The sequence below is a fragment of the Acomys russatus genome, chromosome 6 (genome assembly GCF_903995435.1).
Source record: "Acomys russatus chromosome 6, mAcoRus1.1, whole genome shotgun sequence".
NCBI classification, from domain to species: domain Eukaryota; kingdom Metazoa; phylum Chordata; class Mammalia; order Rodentia; family Muridae; genus Acomys; species Acomys russatus.
Genome location: NC_067142.1, coordinates 52,269,652 through 52,284,978, shown reverse-complemented (window position 1 = coordinate 52,284,978; position 15,327 = coordinate 52,269,652). Strand labels below are relative to the sequence as shown.

The following is a 15,327-nucleotide window of genomic DNA, read 5'->3' as shown; positions in this document are numbered from 1 at the left end:
AGCACGCAGGCAGACATGGTGCTGGAGAAGGAGCTGAGAGTTCTATATGCAGATCCACAGGCAGCAGGGAGAGAGAACCACTGGGCCTGGCTTGGGCTTTTGAAACCTCAATGACACACTCCTCCAATAAGGCCACACCTCCTAATCCTTTCAAATTGTGCCACTCCCTAAGCCTTGAAATATATGAATCTGTGGGGCCATTTTTATTCAAACCACCACATTCTAATTCACTCGCTGTCCATAGGCCTGTAGCCATTTCATAAGGCAAAATGCATTTAGTCCAACTTCAAAAGTCTCTTTAGAGTCCAAAGTTGAAAGTCTCTTCTGAGACTCATGGCAATCTCTTAACTGTAACCCCCTGTGGAATCAAAGTAGAAAAGCAAATCACATACTTCTAACATACAATGGCACAGGATATACCATACCATTCCAAAAGGGAGGAAAGGGAGCCTCAAGAGGAAAAGCCAGCCAGGCAAGCTCCAAGCTCTGCATCTCCATGCCTAATGTCAAAGCCCTCTTTAGATCTTCAACTCTGGGGCTGGTTCCACACCCTGTTAGCATCTCTCTTTGGCAGGTATCACATGACTCTGGCATCTCCAACATCTTGGGGTCTCCATTGAAATCCAGGCTTCATCTTCACAGCTTCCCACCTTGGCCACTCTGGGCCTCCACACAGGGGCGCCCTGACACACTCCTGGCCCCAGTGGCTTTCCTTAGCTGTGGAGGGAGATTCTACACCTCATTTCCTGTATCCTTGGCTCTAAATCCAGAACCAGAAGCTGCCATGTTCTGCTGCTTGCTGGGACTGGAAATTGGTCCCCTTGTCGAGTTATATCTGCATTAGCTTCCTGTTTTCAGTGGTTTCCTTCACTGCTGAAGCTTTTCTTTCATTCTTTCCCACAAGTTGGGAGTTAGGCTGGGTAGAGTCTTGCTCTGCAGTTCCCATTCCCTTTACCCCTCTTAGCATCAGCCTTTTCTTTAGACGGTTCATCTCTTTGAGACCAGACTTGGCTCTGTTGGACTCTCTAGTGCTTCTTTTCTCCTCCAAGTGAACTTTTTTTTTTCATCTTGGTTTGGTTTTTTCCCCTCAGGTTGTTACTTTTCATTGTAGATCTGTATAAGAGTAACTGTTAATAACCACATGACGAAAAATCATGTCTTGAAATCACCTCTGCCAATGTCATTAATCCAAAGCTCTTCAAGTTTGATCAGAAATCCTTGGCAGATTTTTTTTTTCATAAGGGCAAAGAGCAACCATATCTTTCACCAAAATATCACAAGATCAGTCTCTGAGACACATCCCCTCTGAAACCTCTTGAGCTAGGCCGTCATAATCTATATTGCCCTTAGCACCACTGCCTTACACATTCCTACTAGTATGGCCTACTGAGCCTTGCTTAAAGTGTTCAGCTGCTTTCCTAGTCCAAATTCTAAGGTCTGCATTGGGATGCCAAGTAGCATGGTTAGGGCTGCCACAGCAATACCCTGCTGCCTGGTACCAACTGGTACCACCACAGGCCTTGAACTCCTGACTCTCTTGCCTGCTCCTCCCAAGTGCTAGCATTACAGGTATATACCACCATACCCACGCAAATACTTTTTGTGTATATATGGTGTGTGTGTGTGTGTGTGTGTGTGTGTGTGTGTGTGTGTTCATACAGGCATCTGCATATCACAATGCACATATGTAAGTCAGAGGACAGCCTCAGATGTCCGTCCTTACCCTCTACTTTGTTTGAGGCAGGGTCTCTTATTCACTACTGTGTATGCTAGGCTAGCTGGCCCTTGTGCTTCTGCAGATTCTCCTGTGTCCAATTCCCAATTCACCATAGGCATGCTGGGATTACAGATGTGTGCTGTCACCTTCACCTTTTACGTGAGTTGTGGGCATCTGAAATCTAGTTCTCACATTTGTGAGAAAACACTAAGTATGGATTCATGTACTCAGCCCAAGTTACATATTTTTAATGAATAACTACTATGTGTTAGCCATTATTACAAGCATTTCAGTAGATGTTACCAGTAAGTCCTCATTACAGCCTCTAAGACTCACACTTGTTACTATCATCACTATCATTTTGCAGGTAAGGAAATTGAGTCAAGGAAAGATTGGTTCTGTGGAATCAGGATTCACCTGTTGCAGCCTCGGTATAAAGACCCTAGCAAGACTTACTGTCTCAGTGTTATTTGAAGAGTAAAAGTGGCATTCCAATACACAATATTACAGGAGATACCTTTTTCCATTATTTCTCCATAAAAACAAAACCATTGTGTCTAACTGGTACATTTTCTGACCTAGGAGATATATATACAGCTTTATACATATATAGACTTATAATAAAGGGGCTGGGGAGATGGCTGAACAGTTAAGAGCACTGGCTGTCCTTCCAGAGGTCCTGAGTTCAATTCCCAGCAACCACATGGCAGCTTGCAGCCATCTATAATGGAATCTGATGCCCTCTTCTGGCCTGCAGGCATGCATGCATGCATGCATGCATACATACATACATACATACATACATACATACTCATATATAAAAATATACATAAATGAACAATTTTTAAAGAAAAATAAGACCACATTTTGCCATATTCGGTTGGCACTTCTATAGTACACAGAATGTGGTCCTCACAGTCCAAAGGCCCCTTGTCTTGGGTGGTATTTGGTAGTTGTAACCTGAGGATTGTATGAACTCTCATCATAGTGGTCTGCTCTGCAGGGTTTCAAGTCTAGACAGAATACAGCAGCTACCTGGTATCTACCCAGCACCAGGCCAGGACTCAGGGTCTCTCTACCCACTGGGTAAGCCCCTCTGCATTCTCCTGTCTCTGCAGGTTATGCTAGACTTGTCCCAGTACCATGCCATGGCAGTGCGAAGGGTCTTGAATACAGAGGGCGACGTGGTGAGCAAGTTTGGTGTCACTGACTTTCCATCCTGCTACCTGCTGTTTCGGAATGGCTCTGTCTCCCGAGTGCCTGTGTGAGTGTGATGCCCCCTGTTTTCTCCTCCCTGTGTATTCAGCCTTCTGCCTAGAGAGGTCACTAGGAAGAACAGCCAAGTAGAAGCAGATGTCTGATCCTCCAGCCTTGCAGCTCAGGGTTCCTGCCTCAGGCCTGAATGCTAGCCCATCCACACCATGCCCTAACCATGTCACCATGTTGCTCACTCTGTCCGCAGAGGAGCACATTGACAGGGTGCAGCCCTGGCAAGGACTCAGGCCTGCCGGACCTTTCCTCCCTTTGCTTTCCTAATTGCAGAAAAGTTCATTAGGAGCCAGACAATAGTCTGTTCCAAATGTCAGGAGAGAACAATGAAGGCAGCCTCAGCTGCTCTGTCAGCCTCCTGCTGCTGAATGGCCTGTTCAATGGCACCAGATGGTGCCTTGGTGCCCTCCCTAGGCAGATGATTGATGTCAGCCTGGCCCTGTAGGCAGAAATTTGGGGAGCCAAGGAAATCCAGAACCTGCTTCTTGGGGCCATTAGTACCACCCTACACTGAGGCCGGGCTAGGCAGCCCCTTGCCCTTTCCCTGTCCTAGGCCCCAGGTGCCCCTGAGGCAGGCCTGTCAGAGTCAAGAAGCATGCTGTTCACAGGGGGCCAGAAGGCAGGATCGTGGGCAGGCCCAGAAAGTGCCAGTCCTAAAGGCAAGAAGAGGCATTGTTTCCTCACTTGGAGTTGGTGGAGGAGAAAATTGTTTGTGACGATGCTGCCCCTGAACCATCTGCTCATTGATGGATATTGAACCTGGATGGCAGAGCAAGGAAGCCATGCTTTCTGAGCTGGCTCCCATGGGACATCCTGTCACTGATGCTTGTCTTGGCCAGAACTTTTTGAGGAGATATTTCCTGCCGTTAAGACTCCTACATTAGGAAAGAGAAATCAGGAGGATTTGGATAAACCTGGTTTTCTGTTGTTATTATTTTTAAAATCACACGTCAAACTCCTTGACCTCTTTGGGGCGTAATTTCACCTTGTGATGTCTTCGAACAAGCTTGTGGGAGACTGGCTGCCTTGAGACCAGTCAAACCCAGCCATTCTTGTCATGGGCAGAAGTCGGGGGGTTTTGTTTTGTTTTCTGTCTTCGTGGTGCTGAGGACCCAAACCAGGACTTGCACAGCTAGGTAGGAGCGCTCCTATTGAACTGCCTCTGCAGTTCCTCATGGCAGAGTGGATGCTGTTCCCAGTAGGGCTCACTGCCTCAGAAGGCTTGCTGAGTAATTCTCAGACCCAGTTGCTTTTCCAGATAGGGGTTCTATATCTGACTAGTGTAAAAGAGGGTTGCTATTGCATAGACAGTGAATGGACAAGTTACAGCCAAAGACAAGATGGGACCAAGTCTAGATATTTCCTGCTCAGCCTTTCTGTTGGAGAAGCCACCTTGTTCCCTTTCCTGAAGAGAGGAAATGCTACGTGATTTTTTTCTTTGTACTTACTGCTTCCCTTTGCTCTCTTCCCAGGCTGGTGGAGTCCAGGCCTTTCTATACAGCCTACCTACGGGGCCTCTCTGGACTGACCAGGGAGGCTCCCCCAACTACAGCTGCACCAGTCACTGCTGATAAAATAGCACCCACTGTGTGGAAGTTTGCAGACCGGTAAGGGCGCCAAGCTTTTCCCCTACACCCCCTCTCCTACCTCTTCTTTGATCACAGGCCGCATCCCTTCATGAACATGCTCTGCCTTACAAGGATGTCTGACCAGGCAGCTCAGTGATGGCTCAGAGGGCTAGCCTGTAAGTGGGGGATGCACAAAGAACTGGGAGAAAGGTCCAGAGAGCACCTCATATCCTAACACAGGGCACTTTATGGGTGGAAGGACAGTGGAAAGGGCTTTAATAAGAAAGAAACTTACAAGGTGACACTGAGTACCTGGGAGATGGCTCAGTGAGTAAAGAACTTGTGCAAGCATGAGCCTTGAGTTCAGATCACTAGCACCACGTAAAAGCTGCATGTGGCAGTGCACCTACAACTTCAGCATTGAGGTGTGGACACAGGCAGCTCTCAGGGGCTCCAGGGCCAGCAGCTAGCTGAAATGGTGAGCTCCAAGTTGAGTGAAGAAACCATGTTTCAAACAGTAAAGTGGAGAAACAATAAAGGAAGGCATCCCGATGCTGGCCTCTGGTCTCTACATGCAGCCACACAGGTGAGCATATATGCACACACATGCACACATGCATATAGCACACATACAAGCATGCACACAAAGGTGCCATTGGTCATTTTTATCATTCAGATTATTCAAATTACTATAATAGCTGTGCCAACCTCTGTGCTTGCAACCTTCTACATCATACATTCTATCATGAGGCCACTTCTTTTTAAAATTCATTTTATTTTTATTATTTATACATATGTGCATGCCATGGCCAGAGAGGTCATCAGATTCCTTGGAGCTGGAGTTACAGGTGTGAAGCCCCTGGTGTGGGTGCTGGAAGCTGAGCTAAGGTCCTCTGAAAGAATAGCAAGTGCTCTTAACCGCTAAGCTGTCCCTCCAGCCCACTAAGGTTACTTCTTGAGGCAGAACATTGGAATGGTGAGGTAAACTGAGGCTAGAGGACACCATAGTGGAGATTTTGCCTGAGAATGAAGCATAGGTAGTGACTGTTCATCTTGTCAGTTGGCCTTGTCAGCTCTTTACCTTGAAAGAGGCAGAATGATTAATTTTACAAGTTAAGTAGTCCAGGGAAAGCCGGGTATGGTGGCACACGCCTTGAATCTCAGCACTCAGGAGGCAGAGGCAGACAGATCTCTGTGAATTTGAGGCCAGCCTGGTCTACAAAGATAATTCCAGGATAGCTAAGGCTATACAGAGAAACTCTGTCTCGAAAAACTAAAACAAAAAAGTAGTCCAGAGAATAGCAAGTGCCTGAGCTCATCCCTCTAAGCTCGCTGTCATGCTGAGGCCAGGGCTCAGGAGGCAGAGGTCAAGAAGCAGCTAACATTCAGTGCCTGAGCTGCCCCATGGAAGCATGGTATACTTGGGATGGCACATCTGGCTGCAGAGCTCCACAACTGACAGGGTCTAAAAGTTGTATGAGCCATGAAAGAGCTAGAAACTGTGTTTCCTATTCTGTCTTTCCACCAACCCAGCACCTGTCCTTGGTGGGCAGTTAGAGCCAAGGCCTTTCACTCAACAGAGAACCTCGCAGATATGGACCGCTGCTCTGTCTGTCTGCCCCAAGTGGCTTTGCTCAGAGGAGGAGTCTGATTAGAAGGGGCTGACTCTGGACATGGAAAGAAGGCCCTGCCAGCCTGCACTGAGCTGGTTTGCACCTGTTGTCAGTCAGTCCTCTTAGCAACCTACCTGTAAACAAGGTGCTATGCCTATTGTACAGGTGAGGACTAGAGACATCACTCACCCAAGGCACTCAGCAGATGGCTGCCAGAGCCAAGTGCTATCATTGCCGTGACATCGGGAACCTCCCTCTCTCCATTCCCTTAGCGCTTGCTCTGAGGTTAATGCTCCATTTCTTTCCACTTCTTCTTGATCCTCAGCTCCAAGATCTACATGGCTGACCTGGAATCGGCACTACACTACATCTTGCGTGTAGAAGTGGGAAAGTTCTCAGTTCTGGAGGGACAACGCCTGGTGGCCCTGAAAAAGTTTGTAGCAGTATTGGCCAAGGTGAGCAGGGCCCCAGCTCCTTTTGTCTTTGTAGTTCCATATGTAGTTAGTGTGCATATCTGGAAGCCGTATCTGACTGAACACCTGGGCCGTGGCTGTGATCTAGGCACTCACACTCACTCCATACCCTCTCCTCACAGCCATACTGGTTCCACATCGCCAGAGACCATCCACCCTGTAGAGTCAGGGGAGAGACACTGGGCCAGATATCCCAATACCTGGGAATAAGCTCAGCCATTCAATGACTTAGTCTGCCTGCTTACCTGAGTTCTCCATCTCTCTTAAGCCTCAAACTATGACTTCTCACTCCCTGCCATGGTGGCTGGAGAAATGGGACTATGGACCACTGAAGAGGGGCACTCTCTGCACTGCTGTCTTTCTCCTCAGTCTAATCCAGATCCGTAGCTTCAGCCCTTCACTGTGTTTTCTTGCCTCCTTTGCAGCGTGGTATCACTACCGTTTAAGAGGCCCAGGGGCTTAAGTAACTTACCTTATAATACAGGATCAGATCCAAGGCCTGAGGGATTGCCACATTGAGCTGCCTTTCTCTGGCCTCCCCACTCTATCTTCCCATCCACAGCCAGCCCTGGCTGCCCTGCTTTGCTGCTGAGTCAGGGCTCCTGTCCCCTGGGCCTGCCTGCTGACTCAGCCTCTCTCAGCCGGGCTGCCACCATCCCAACCCTCTTGGCCTGGTGGCCTATGTGTCTGTAACACAGAGAAAGACCCTGTGAGGAATGCTGCAGGCAAAGCAGAGCCATTCCCATGACAGAGACCTTGCTTCTGAGGCGTGCAGCCTGACCCCACAGTACTGAGGCATGTGGCAGACATTCTGTGGAATGTTTAGAGGGAGCACATCTAGAGCAGTCCTCTGGACTGTTTGTTTGTTTGTTTGTTTTTAAACCACTGCAGTGAGGGAACACTCCCATGTGTTCCCCCATGCTGCAGAGCCCCCAGGCCCAGGTCAGAAGCAATGGTTTCTCCATGCTGCTGTATCTAGTCTCAGCTGTAAGGAAGCTGGTGTTTAGTTTGTGTCCCAGCAATGCTGGATGAAGCTGCTGAGAGGAGGCAGCTTAGCTCATACCCTGCTTAGCTCAAGGCCTGAACAGTTCCCTCTCAGTGGGACACCCAGCTAGAGGGGGTATGGGAGGAAGGGGCCCTTCAGCCAGAAGCCAGGTCTCTCAGAGGAGACAGGGTGGCACTGAAGCAGAGGAGTGTGGGTGTCCCCCAGTGGGAGCAGAGTGACCTGGGACACAGGTATAGAGGCCTGTTTGACCTTTGCCTGCATGAATGGTGTGTTCTGTCTACTTTACTGGGGAGCTTCTTTCCTGAGGGATCGTAATCATAGCTACCCCCTTTTCCTCGAGCTCTGGCAGGCTGACAGACTGCAGACTGTACAGTGCAGTTTGTATTTGTTTATTTTCTGTTCTTAAACGCCATGGGTGGTACTCATCTTTTTAGAGATGAGGAAATGGCAGCCCAGAGAGGGGAAGCACCTTGTCAGAGGTGAAATCCACACCCACATTTCATTTAACTTCCTTCCTTTCCTATCACAAGGAGTGATCAAAGGATGAGAGCCTGGAGTGGAGAGGGGCTCCTCTGTCTGCCTTGCCTTGCCACGTGTGAGCAGCTCTCGGGCTGGCCACTGGGTGGCGTGTGCTCACCAAGGTTTCCCTGCTCTCTGCTCTCCAGAGCCTTTAACTTGACCCTCCTGATTCATGGCCTTAGAAGGCAGAAAGAAGGTGCCAAGTCAGGATGGCAGGCGGAGGTCGGGAAGAAATGCTGACTTTGAGCTGTAAATCTGTATGTGGGCCCAGAGCTCCCAGGAGCTGACCGGGAGTAAGCACAAGCTTTGCAGCCATTTTTCGCTCTGGGGCATGGCCAGCCCCTGAGGTTTGGCGAGGGCGTTTCCTGTCTTCTCAGAGGACTGGACCAGGTGACAGGTTTCTCTGGAATCATTCTCATCTCCAAGATTCTTGTCTCAGAGATTTTCCTTGTCTCTCCTCTCGGCACATTTCTCAGGACCATTGTCTTCTTTACCTACCTTTCCTCTTTGTGGTTTTAGCTGCCTGTTTCATTGCTGCATCTCCCTTTGTCCCCTACCCCACCCCACCCCCACGTGCATTTGTACATGCACACATATGCACGCGTGCGCGCGCGCGCACACACACACACACACACACACACACACACACATATTCCCTCCTCCCTTGAGTCCTTGTGGTTTTAAAGTGCTGATACTAATCAGATTTGAGTTGACTTATTGTCAGAGTAGCTTTTCATGTTCCTCTGAGGCTCTTGGGAGTTACCATCAAGATTTGGATCTCGGCCCTACGCCCTGGGCTGGCCTGTCCGCATTGGCGGCCCATGGGCTAAAAATGAAAGGTCTTTTGCCAGCCTAGCCTATTACCAATGAAGATTTCTCCTGTCTTTTCAAAAGAAAGAACTGAGCCAAGAAACCCTGAGAGCTAAAAACAGTTTACTTAGCAAAAGAAAGAAGAGAATACACTCCAGAAAGCTCGGAGTGGGTGTTCCAAAGGGAGGTGGGTAGAAACCCTGGGTCCAGCATTAGGGATTTAAACACTTTATATGGTTCCTCCCTCTTGTGATGCCATTGTAAAGTCCCTGCTCCTGAGCACTGTCTCCCTTTCACCTCCCCACTGAGAATGGCTCAAGATGTCTCTGCAGTTATTCTTTCCTTGCTTATCAGGATGTTTGTCATGGGGAAAGTGCCCTAGTATCCTAGAAGAGCCCAGCTGCTGCTCTGAGATGTTAGGACATAAAAGAGGGATTCTTCTGGGCATCAGAAAACGGTTGCCAAGATGCTGCTGAGGTTTTCCTCAATTACTCCATGTTTAACCCTTTACCTACCCCAGCTGGCCAGTCCCTGCATCAGATGATTATGTGAAAAGACGACTCATGCCAGCACTCACAGCAGTCCTGGGAGTGGTGTGCCCCTTGGACCGTCCTCTGAGTGCTGCATTGGTTAGGTCAGCATTGTAGCCTGAGCCTTGACAGAAGGAGACCCACAGGGCCACATAGAGTCTAGCCAAAGAGGGAAGCCCCCTGCCCAGAAAACAGGATACGAGTCCACCTTTGTGCCTATTGGTTTTGGAACATTCTAGTAAACTTGCATTGACCCACTTGTGCACAGTCTCCTACTCTTAGTAAGCCTGTGAAAGTCTGTAGAGTGTTTTTACTCTCCAATTGCCACTGTCCCTACCTGCAGTACTTCCCTGGCCAGCCTTTGGTCCAGAACTTCTTGCACTCCATAAACGACTGGCTCCAGAAGCAGCAGAGGAGGAAGATCCCCTATAGTTTCTTCAAAGCTGCTCTGGACAGCAGGAAGGAGGTGAGTCTAGAAGGCGAGTAAAGCTCTTACTGATGTTCTTGACACTGTGATCTCTGACGACATTGTTGGGTAGTTTGCATGAGTCATTCCACTTCGCACTAATAAGCTGCTCTTTGTTGGGTTCTGTGGAATCTCATCGAATCCTCATACCTTAGAATTTCCACTTAGCAGATGAAGAAACCAAATTGAAGAGGTTACATAACTTTTCTAGTCGAAGGCCCTAACATGCCTATAAGTGATTGGGACAAAACCAGTGAGGTCTGAGGCAGTGGAGTCCTGTTTTTGAGACAGGGTCTTACCCTGCTTCCAAGGCTACTGGCCTTGAAACTCACAGCAATCCTCTTGCATCGGCTTTCCAACTGTGAGAATTATAGGGATGGGCCAGCAGAGTTCTTAACCATAATTCCTGCCTGTCTCCAAGCAGCTTCCTCAGCGTGTCTGCAGACGCCACAGCCAATAGACACACAAGAGCATGTGGATGTGTAAGGTGTCAGGCTTGCAGGAGCCTCAGTTATCCGCACAGCTTTTCAAAGACAGACCTTGGCTTTTCAGATCTTCTGATCTTCTGATCTTCTGGTGGGTGGGAATAGCAGGGGTCCCCTGGGCTGTCGGCCTGTAGAAGAGCTATAGAAGCTCAGGAAGCTTCTCTCGCCACCTCCCTCCCAACCCTTTCTCTTCTCTGCTTGTGCACTCATGTTCACATGTGTCTCCTTCAGGGCTTTGTTCTTGCTGAGAAGGTGAACTGGGTTGGCTGCCAGGGCAGTGAACCACATTTCAGGGGCTTTCCCTGCTCCCTGTGGGTCCTCTTCCATTTCCTGACTGTGCAGGCACATCGGCACAGTGAAAACCACCCTCAAGAACCAGGTAAGTCCAGGGCCTGCTCACCTCGCTGTGCTCCAGACTCTCTTACTCTGTCCTCTGTGGGGAGCCAGGTGGACTGATCTTGTATTATGGGGAAACTGGATAAGAAAGAAAGAAAGAAACGAAACCTTTTATAAATACAATTTTGGAGCTCTTGAGAAGGGCGAGGCAGAGCCATCCACATGCAGGGGTGAGGGGCCATTTATACCTGGAATGGGTACAGAAGAAATGGCGCTTAGAAGGGAAAGGGCGCAGTGGTGTAGGCAGTGATGTTGGGAGGGGGAGGGGGAGAGAAAAAGAGTGAGTGAGCGAGCACATGAGTGCAAGAGAGCCTGTCTGTGAAGTCCTGGTGGGGGGAGGTAGGTTGCCTTTGAAAGGGCTGGAGGTGTCCAGAGGAGAGGACATTTAGGAGCAGCAGGGGAAGCAAACCCTGACGTACATGGATGGAGCATGGAAGAAAAAAGACATAGAAAGCGTGAGACAAACTAGAAGATACTCAGATCAGGGGAGTATCCCGGAGAGGCAAGCCCCACAAGAGAGCAAGTTGAATGGAAGCCTAAAGCAGGTAGGACCGTGGCGGTTAGAATGAATGCTCTGTCCCTGCCAACTGTCTAGTCATAGAGCCCGAATGTCCCACTGTAGAGTATACATGGTGAGGACCTGAGGAGAGGAGGAACTGAAGCTTAGGAGTTTGGGGGTAAATGGGACGATCTTTTAGTCACTCCTGCAAGCAGAGAAGCAGGCGAGGGAGCATCAGGCCTCTGTTTCCATGGGCTGGAGTGTGAGGCACTTGTGCAGGGTGGTCGCAGCAGAGTGGAAGAGGATAGGGCAGCCTGAGGGGAACTAGGACTGAGACAACAGAAACTGACGATGTGAAGGGCCTGTGTGTGGTGTCTCCTTCTCCTTGCAGCTGATGGCCAGGAGGTCCTTCAGGCCATGCGGAACTATGTTCGGTACTTCTTTGGCTGTCGCGACTGTGCTAACCATTTTGAGCAGATGGCTGCTGCCTCCATGCACCAGGTGGGAAGTCCCAGTAGTGCAGTCCTCTGGCTCTGGACTAGCCACAACAGGGTTAATGCTCGCCTCTCAGGTAAGGAAGGGCCACTTCCAGGGTTGGAGGTGGCATTTGGGGACCATGCTGATTGTCTCTTCAGTGACACCCTATGCTTCTATCTTTTGGTTTTTGGGGTTTTGGTTTTTATCTGTATCCCTCATCTCCCATCCTTTTAAAGTCTTGGTGAGCCTTTTTTTTTTTTTTTTTTTTGCAGGCAAAAATCTAGTGTTCTGAACAAAAGCAGCCTGAGCTCATAGGCAGACCAGATGTCACAACCAGACTTTATGTGCTTCTCTCCCCAGGCGCTCTGAGTGAGGACCCCCACTTCCCCAAGGTTCAGTGGCCACCCCGTGAGCTATGTGCTGCCTGCCATAATGAACTCAACGGACAGGTGCCTGTGTGGGACCAAGGTGCCACCTTCAACTTTCTCAAGGCTCACTTCTCCCCAGCGAACATCCTCAGAGACTCTCCTACAGCTGGACCAGCATCCCAGAATCCAGAAGCTAACCCAGAGCTGGTAATAGATGCAGTAGAACTGGAGACCAGAAACTCTGTGCTGAGCCATGAGCAGGCTGCTTCTGCAGAGTCCCCTGGGGCAACTGCCCTAGCTGTTCCACCTGAGAAGCCTGAAGCAAGTGGCCCCCAGGAACTAAACACAGGCCTTAGTACGAGTGGAGCTCCACCAGGGCAGGGCACTCCTGGGCGTGTGGAGGAGCTGCAGAGGAATGTGCAGGAGAATGCCCAGGTCCAGCAGCACTTGAGCAGGAGAGACACTGAGACCTTACTGCCGCCTGAGGTGAACCACCTCCAAGGCTCTTTAGAGCTAAGGCGAGGAGGCCGCAGCCCCAAGCAGCTAGCCAGTGTACTTGAAGGGGAGCCAGAAGCCCTAGCTGGACAGGGCCAAGGCCAGTGGCTACAGGTTCTGGGAGGAGAGTTTTCCCACCTGGACGTTAGTCTCTGTGTCGGGCTCTACTCTGTATCCTTCATGGGCTTACTGGCTATGTACACCTACTTCCGGGCCAGGATGCGGACCCTGAAGGGCCATGCCAGTCAGCCCACAGCCTGAACTGTCCAGGGAGAGGACAGAAAGGGAGTTGCCATCCATAGGACCGTTCTGTCCTGCTGGCTCTTTTGCTTCCCCTCTACCCCTTGGTTCATGGTATAGTTTAGGAGCGCTGCAAGCCCAAGAAAGCGAGTTGTGACAGTGAACCCCTTGAGTCTACTGTGAAGAGGGGTTCCATAAACAGAACAGAAGCACAGTGCCAGTCTCATCTGAGCAGCATGGGGTAGGGGGAGCAGAAGGTGGGGTTCAGGGGGGTTGGGGAGGCTCAAGCCCCGGCTTCAGCACCAAATTCCTGTTTTTCAGCTTATGTGAACTCCTGCCCCATTCCTGCTGAAGTCTCAATGTCGCCTGGTTGGTCTTGGCCTTAAATTGAGGCCAGCAAGTCCAGAGTTTCCAAGGTTTCTCATCCAGAGGAGAGTCTCCTGGGCAGGGTGGGCTGGAATGGACCTCCTCCCTGCATTCTGAGGCTCTGTCTGCTCCCCTCCTTCTCCATGTGAAGAAAAAGAAGCATCACTTCTGGCCTTCTCTGGCCTACCCAGCTTCAGAGCCTCAGACCTGGGTGGGGCTTGCTACAGGAATGGGCTGGGAGCTTCAGGAAATGGTTCCAGTCTCCCAGGTTCAAACTAGGGTTTCTTCGGCAAGAGTATAGTGTGAGGTTGGTGTGGGTAACAGTTGCTGGACAGTGCGGTACAATGCTTGCTTGGGGTTGGATGATGCTGGGCTTTGTAGTGCCTTAGTTCTGGGCTACCTGTGAGAGGGCAAGCTCTTTCCCTCTCAGAACTGGGCTCTTGTCTTTTATTCTGGTCTCTAAAATCAATGCTAACCATTGGATATGGAAGGTGCTGGTGAGCAGTGAGGGGTGTTTTCTCTCTTGGGGCTCCATTCCAGGCAGGTAGAGTTGGAAAGAGACTGGTGCACATGCTTCGTTCCCACTCTGCTCCTACTGCTTGGGAGAGATGTGGAATAAAATTATTTTTGTTAAGTCACACATAGTGTATTTGATGTGATCCTTGTAGACGTATCATCTGGGTCTATACCAGATGCACAGCATCCAGCCTCACTCAAGATCCAGCAGCAAGACCACTCCTGGGGACAGCAGCAGGTGCTCACCTCACTCCACAAAGCACATAAATCCCCACATGCCAGAGGGACAGGCCTTGGGGATGGCCCTGCCGCCTCCAGCTCTCCACCCTCCCTGCAACCTGCCTGGGTGTCAGAGGAGCTGTCTGCAGCTGCCACCTTCAGCTCTTCAGCAGGACTGACAGGCTTGTCCAGCCAGCCTGAGTTGGCTGCTGGGCTAGGAGGAGGCAGCCTGGATTAGAGTTTGCCCCTAATCCAGCCTGCAGGCTTTTCCAGGGATCAGAGCCGCTGATAATGAACCTCATTAGGGGGAAGCAGAAGTCTCAATCCGATTTGGGGTTTTCTCTGACATCTTCCCTCAGCTCAGATGGCCTCAGCACTGGGTGCAGCAGGTGGAATACCAAGGACACCTCCTGCGCTGGGGCAGCTGGGGCGGGGGAGGGGACGGCTGGCAGGGCATTTGACCTCTTTAGCAGCCTGGCTCCTAGGGTACCTCCCTCTGTGTATGAGCCCCACCCCACACCCTCCTGGGCCTTCCCTGCTGGACCCTGCTTGAAGGAAGGCCTGAGAAGCTGACAGGCTTTCCAAAAGAGATTACAGGGGCCGGTGGTCAAAGAAGTGGCCTGTCAGTCCTAGACCACAGAGGTTCCTTTCCAAATGAGCCCTATAGCCTGACTGCTCATAAAATGTCAATTAAGATTCCTGCCAGCAAATCCTAGAGCCCCAGTAACCATACTTTACCAAACCTGGGTACCTAGGATTGGGGTCTACTGGAAATGCTGTTGCTTGGCTGTTCCATAGGCCAGAGACAGGGGCAGGCCCCTATCTGAGACACTGCTGTATGGATTCCCTCCCGCCTAGTGAAGGAAGGAAAGCCCCTTAGCCCTGTCCAGACAACCTGATTGATAGGCGGGGTACGCTCCAGCCCCACTGTCTTTTACCTTGATTTCCCCAGGGCTCATGTGCATGGCTTGGATAAGCCAGCCTGCCCACCAGCTGCTCCCTGCAGCCATCCTAGGCCTGGGCCTTTCTGTGTCTTATGGGTCTCTTAGGCCGTTTCTCTGGGCAGCTCTGTGGTAGAAGAGGGTTCTCAGGGGAGACCTGCAAAGCAAAGACTCATTTTACTGGGTGGGATAGAGAAACCCATCTATCTGGCATGGCATGTTCTAGGAGTACAGGGTTTCCTCAAAGTGATAGCTAAGCTGGGCTTTGAAGGATGAAATGCCAACAAAGAAAACGTGAAAATTTACAGACAGGAGAGAGAGCACATAGCCAGTCCAACAAAGGAAAGAATGTTA

General features: G+C 50.2%; 1 protein-coding gene across 1 annotated transcript in view; it reads left to right on the top strand.

Moving 5' to 3' along the window:
• Qsox1 (quiescin sulfhydryl oxidase 1) overlaps positions 1-13,192 on the top strand; it is a 37,387-nt gene extending 24,195 nt beyond the window's left edge. The window contains exons 6-12 of the mRNA XM_051147622.1: positions 2,836-2,981; positions 4,459-4,593; positions 6,493-6,622; positions 9,849-9,971; positions 10,688-10,835; positions 11,743-11,922; positions 12,189-13,192. Coding sequence (XP_051003579.1) covers positions 2,836-2,981; positions 4,459-4,593; positions 6,493-6,622; positions 9,849-9,971; positions 10,688-10,835; positions 11,743-11,922; positions 12,189-12,952 — 1,626 coding nt within the window. The 3' untranslated portion in view covers positions 12,953-13,192. The remainder of the gene's footprint in view (positions 1-2,835; positions 2,982-4,458; positions 4,594-6,492; positions 6,623-9,848; positions 9,972-10,687; positions 10,836-11,742; positions 11,923-12,188) is intronic.
• The last annotated feature ends 2,135 nt before the right edge of the window (positions 13,193-15,327 follow it).